Raw genomic sequence first — 6,119 nt, forward strand, 5'->3', positions numbered from 1 at the left:
GGGGGGGAGGGCAAAGCAAAGGTACGAAGGAGAAGGGGCTGGGAGGCCCCACGATCCTGTGAGAGCCCGGGGTGCAATGGGGACAGGGCACAGGAACAGCCCCAAGTGCACCCGGGGTGACCTTGGGCCGTTCGATTGGGGCCAGCGGCTGGAGGCTCCCATCGATTTGGGATTGACCTCGTGGCCACGTGGCCCTGCTCAATGCTGGGGTGGGTTTGCTGGGTCTCCTGCTTCCCCAGGGCTTCCTAACCCTCCTATCCCTCGGCAGGGGGTTTCTCTTCCTCATGGATTTGTCTGGTCACTTTGAAGCCCTGGGAAACACTCTGTACCTGCGCTGTCCTGCGGCAAGGAGACCTCCCATGTCCCAGCACATCTCCCTTGGTTCATCAAAGATCTGCTGCTTCCTGCTTTCCTTGAAACCTCCAGACTCAGAGGAGAAACAAGTATGGGAGGAAAGAATGAGCCTGGAAGTATCTCCAAGCAGCTGTTTACCACCAGACCCATCCTTGGCTTTTACAAACCCAAAGGGCAGCCCCCTCTGAGCATCACCCAGGGTGGGAGAAGCAGAGACCTGCTGCTGTCCCAGAGCCCCCAGCTGCATCCTTCCCCATGACCACTGCCCACAGCCTCCTCTGTGACCCCATCCAATCTGTCCCAGAGTCCCCATGGAGCCCCTGCAGGCAGCAGGTGTCAGGGACAGGCAGAGCGGTGGCAGAGCTCAGCTCCAGCGCTGTAACCTCTCCTAACAGGCAATCAAATCCCTGCCCCGGCAGGACTCCCTGCATATTAATTGCACTGCGTTATCCAGCCATCTGTTCCCGCAGCCAGGAAAAGAGCAGTCCCTTTGGTCTCCTTTATTAACAGGTTTCCCTATAAATGCAAACAAACCCTCCCGCCTCGGCGCCGCACTCCAGCTCTGCTTTGAGGCACCCGGGAGGGAAGAGGGAGCTCTCGGGCATTTCAGTAAATCAAGAGCAGGGAATGCAAAGGTGGTGATTTCACACTGCCTGTGGCCAGGCGGGAGAGCCAAAGGAGGGGGAGAGGCCTCTGCAGAGGCAAAACTGCAGCTCAAACGGTTTCTGATCCTCCTGCCCTCACCATGGCCCTGTGAGGGAAGGAGGAAGTTGAGCTGGCTGCAGGGGACATCTGTCTGCACCCCTAGCAGTGCCCAACCAACCTCGGGGTGTGTTTCCCCCTCTCCTTTCCCCATTCATCCACCATCTCCCTGGATAGAGGATGAACTGCCAGTCCCAGTAATGCAAGGCTGAACACTGGGTACCAGTGTTGGTGGTTGCTCAGGAGGACAGAAGCAACACTTTCTGTCCTGGCACTTGCTGTGGGCCCTGGATGCTTTCAGTTTTGGAGGTGGGCTCATGAGAGAGTGTGATAGTTATCCAATATCTTTCTGAAGTACCTCCAGCCTCTCCAGTTTTGCTCCTTTGCCGGAGCTGGGAAGGCAGCCAGCTTTGGCAAGGAAGAGGTTTCACTAAACTGTCTTCCTGTTGTTTCCTCTTCTTTTCCCTCTCCTAAATATCACCGAAATGCCATTGATTGTCCCCAGGGCTCAGCCATAACTGGGGCAGTTGTACCAGCCTTATCCAAAGGCAAACTGCAGTCCCCATCTCCTATCACCCACAGCACCCCCTGGGGTGAGATGGAGCTCAGGGGTGGCAGGTCTGTACCCCCACACCAAAGCACCTGCCCTTAAATGGAGCCAGGAAGGGAAAACAGATTTCCCAGGAATAAGGGACACAGGTGTGCCAGCCTGCTCATCCCACCTGAAGACTCCTGGGACACTGCAGTTAACCAGAAGGAGACTCAAGCCATACTGTTTAATTTGCTTTTCTCCTTGTTCTATCCTTTCCTGCACTTAATATGCTGCTCCAGCAGTACAGGAACAGCAGGTGGGATCGAGTGACCTGACATATGACCATCTGGAGAACCTTTAATTATTACTCTTAAAACACAACTCCTCTGTATCTTGACATCTGTGCTCCAGCGCAGAGCTGGGCTGCCCGAGGAGGCGGCAGCTCCATGCAAAGAAATGTCGCTGCACTGGAAGAGGTGCTCAGAGACCATCAAGACAAAAAGTCTGCACAGTAAACAGGGTGAAACCCAAGAGTCCTGCACGGGGCAGGTTTTCCACCTCCTCCAGCCCTGGTCACTCACCTCCACAGGAGGTAAACACCAGAGGCTACCGGCACAGGAGCGAGCGCCGTGACTCAGCAGGGCAGCCCTGCTGCAGCAACTTACAGGAGAGAGGATGAAGGTCGTGTGTCCTGGAGACACAGCACCAGAAAACAACTTCCAGAGCAGGCTGTTCACTTATCTGGGTACACCCAGCCAAACCCTGCTCCTCCTGAGGAGGGATATGCCCTAGATCCTTTCCTCCTCCAGGGAATCTCCTCAGAGAGAAGCGGGAGTATGTCCCACACTTCCCTCTGCAAACCATCTCCAGTCTTCACAGTGATTAAGTTACCCACCACACAACTGCTCAGCCATGAGGACAGCACATGTAACCAAGTGGGTAACACCTACACAGACCATTTCTTCAGACAGTGTCCTTCTGGCCCCTGACTTCACTGCAGAAAGCCACAAGAAGTTTGTCTCCTTTCCCTTCCCAAAACAGAGTGGATTTCCAGGCACAGGGAATAGCTGCAACTCCAAGCACGAGGCATGGGATTGGGGGAAAAAGAAACAAACCCAAAAACCAAACAGTGCGGGGACATTGTCAACATTCAGGGGATTTGAAGGAGACCCTGGAGAATTTACAAGTCAGCGAGTGCTGAGGAATAATCCTCTTCTGCCTCAGCTCCACTCACCCATGTTGTCCCTGAGTCCCTACCAGTGCAAGCGAAGCTTTCTGCTTGTCCATGCAATTCCTCCAGACTTTGCTGGATTTGGACTGCTGACACAAGAAAAGATAGAATAACCTAAGCCACAAGATGAACCTCAAGTTTTAAAAGTCTCCAACACTCAGAAATCTGCTCTATCTGCTACATTAAAAATAGCAGGACTGGAACAATTGTGTGCTCCTGTCCTCCTGGGTGCAAGGCCAGGCTTTCCCTGCAGCTGGTTCCTTGGCAGCTTTGGATGGCAGCTCCCCTGGACCAGCTGGGCACACAGACCATGGCACACACCTCTGGCAGGTCGATACACACCATTTTTAATAAGCTGTGCTGCCTATTTTGGGTACAAAATTGCTGACAGGCCTGCAAGACCCCTACACCCCGTGACCTGTGTTACAGCAGTCTGCCATATGCTTTCCATTTATTGTTTGGAACAGTCTGTGTCATACTCACCAGGTCTGGCCACTCACTCCTCCTCAGTGTCCTCCAGTTCTGACATCCTCCCATGCCCCCCTCCAACACGATCTTTAATTCTTTAATCTTTAATTCTATTAATACCACCTAATAATTACTTTGTTCCAAGCCTGCTGAGTAATGACTGCCAACGCTTCAATTCCATTACTATTCCTGTAGAGAAACCAAGCTTCAACACACCAAATTTCTGCAGAGACGAGTGACAAGGACTGTGCTTGCTGTCCTCCCTGCCCACATGTTCCACAGGGCAGGGAAAGAACCAGGCACTTGATAATCAATGCATCTTCAACAGTCACAACTGTGTGATCTGGTTCAGAATGATGAACCAATTAAAATAAAAAAAATAAAACCCATTTCAGACAGCTCAAAAGAAACAATACAAGAAGTGGGAGGAGGAAGAAGAAAGGCAGTGATCAAAGAGCATCTACTACCTTTAAGTACCTTCCTTCTGAGAAGCTTCTGCCCCAGGTTCTCTGGCTCAAACCAACACCCCCCTCAGTTCCTCCAGAGGTGCTGGGCTATGGCTTTTCCTTCTCCTCATCTAAATAAAGTCTGTTCAACTTAGAATTCAACCTACACAGATGAGAGCAATTCAAAGCAACAGCGTAAGCAGCGCAGAGCACGGAGGAAGAGTGAATTAATTGCTTCCTTCATTAAAGCTTACCTTCAAAGAAGTCAGCAACAGAACTCGTCATCACCATCTTCTTGCAGACATTTATTTTTATATTCACAAGAGGATGAATGTAAGAGAAATTTATGGAGATGCTAAATCAAGGCTTTTGTTCCTAACTAGAAAGAAGTCGCTCTCAGCAGTTTAATTACTGTCTTAGCGCAGGACTGACGTTTCAAACACCATGCTCTTTCACTAACTCCTTTAAAAATCAAATTACATAAGAGATTAAGGTAACACAAGGTAACAGAGGTAATGCCACCTCCTGGAAAATCACCTCTTGGATCACTGGTGCAGCCCCTTTAACCCATCTTAATCTTATCTGATCACACCTGGTTCCCAGTGGCTGTGCTGAACAAGGAGCCCAAGCCAAAACCCAGGCAGCAGCAGAGTTGGGAGCAACTAGTTCACCCACCTTTTAAGGCTATTTCATCTCTATTGAAACCATTAACCTCTCAGAGATCTACAAGCCTTAACTTCAAAAGATAAAGTGCATCAGGAAAAGCCCACATGGTACACTGAAAAAATGAGGCCGTTTTATTGATGATTAGACTCTGCACTGGCAACAAGCATCAAGTTAATACAGACAGACTTCAACCAAAGCATGAGCTTTGAATCAGAAGTCATAAAGTGACATGATGCCTTAATAAATTAAGGAAGTTAATTCCTCCCCATCATCAACTCTTCACTTGAAGTTCTTTGCAAATTCCTCTCCTTTCTTAATAGAAGCCTTCAGCTCAGACATGGCCGCAGCAACCATCTTCTCTTCAAAGGGGGAGAGCTTGCCAAGGCCTAGGTTCTTCTCAATTCCTTTTTTCTGAGGGAAAGAGGATTTAAGGATTAACCATTAATTGACCTAAAGAGTAGCTTAACAGCTTTGACTAAGTATTACCCAGCTGAGACAGAGACCCAGCCTGGACCTCTGTCATCTCTAGTCTGCCAATGCTGTGCATCCTGGTAAGGTTCAAAACCTCTTACTATCTGTGGCAACTTCTACAGCCCTCACAAACTTCTCCTTCACTGTTCACAAGTGTGAAACCTGAAGGAAGTCCAGCAGCTCCTTCAAGAGGAAACCGATAGCAAGTGCTCCTTCCCACCTCCAGAAACACCATCTGGCAAGAGAACCACTCCCCCCAGACTATGTCCTTTGCTTGCCACTGGCCTGCAATCTCAAACTGCTTTAGAGTGGCACTCCTGGTTTTTCAAGATGCCTACATCCAAACCCTACCCTCTTAATACCCCTCTGCTTCCATTCTCTCATCAGCCTACCCCTAACACAGCAGACACCACCTTTTGCATCCCAGCAGCCACAACAGGGCTGAAGCATCCTTGTCCTCCATCACTCCCATGGGATAAGGGTGACAAAAGGAAGACTTCTTTCAGAGTCCAGAAGAGGTTCTGAAAGCAAGCTATTAATCCCAATCCATGCTGTAGCTCCCCATGTGTCTCAATTTCTGAGGGCTTTGCTTATGGCAGGTCAGGCTGACTCTGATTAATCATATGAAGGCCCAGAGTAAACAGGCCTGACTTGAGGCAAGCATGACCTCTTAAGCCAAGTCTGAATCTTTGGTTACTCAGTGATCTGCAGTTTAAGAGCAGATAAAAGCAGCAGCATCCTTGCCAAGCCGAGCTATGTGCCTAAATACCATACCCAAATACTCAAGGCTCTTAAAAGTACACTCAGCTGTTAACTCCAGCAATACCAGGCATTCAGCTAAACTGAAATCACTGAGTAAAACCCACAAGACTCCATCAGTAGCTGCTGTTAATAAAGCCTCAAGATTTAAAGTACGTACTCCCAGCTGCAGAGGTGTAGAGAAGTACGGGCTCTCCGTTACGTCCGACTTAACAAAGGCACATTCAACAACCCCTTGCTTTCCACCCATTGCATCCAGCAGAGAGAACACAAATCGAGCACCAGCATAGGCCATGGACAAGGTGGCAGATCCTGTAAGAGTTAAACCACTTTTAGAACAGATCATGTTGAAATTTGATACCTTCTTGGGCATCAAAGGTTTCCATACGGGTATGTTTACAGAGCTCCAGTGTCATTGACTTCAAGCTCACAGTCAGCTGGATAAAGCAGCAGCTCTTGGCCAGCTACATGTTATCCAGCTGACCAGATT

General features: G+C 49.5%; 1 protein-coding gene across 1 annotated transcript in view; it reads right to left on the reverse strand.

The window, feature by feature from the left end:
• Window positions 1-4,507: 4,507 nt before the first annotated feature.
• MDH2 (malate dehydrogenase 2) overlaps window positions 4,508-6,119 on the reverse strand; it is an 8,680-nt gene continuing 7,068 nt past the window's right edge. Inside the window, exons 8-9 of the mRNA XM_017828897.1 lie at window positions 5,790-5,941; window positions 4,508-4,810 (exon numbers count right to left, since the gene is read on the reverse strand). Coding sequence (XP_017684386.1) covers window positions 4,679-4,810; window positions 5,790-5,941 — 284 coding nt within the window. The 3' untranslated portion in view covers window positions 4,508-4,678. The remainder of the gene's footprint in view (window positions 4,811-5,789; window positions 5,942-6,119) is intronic.

The sequence above is a fragment of the Lepidothrix coronata genome, unplaced genomic scaffold, assembly GCF_001604755.1.
Source record: "Lepidothrix coronata isolate B3197 unplaced genomic scaffold, Lepidothrix_coronata-1.0 Scaffold154, whole genome shotgun sequence".
NCBI classification, from domain to species: Eukaryota; Metazoa; Chordata; class Aves; order Passeriformes; family Pipridae; genus Lepidothrix; species Lepidothrix coronata.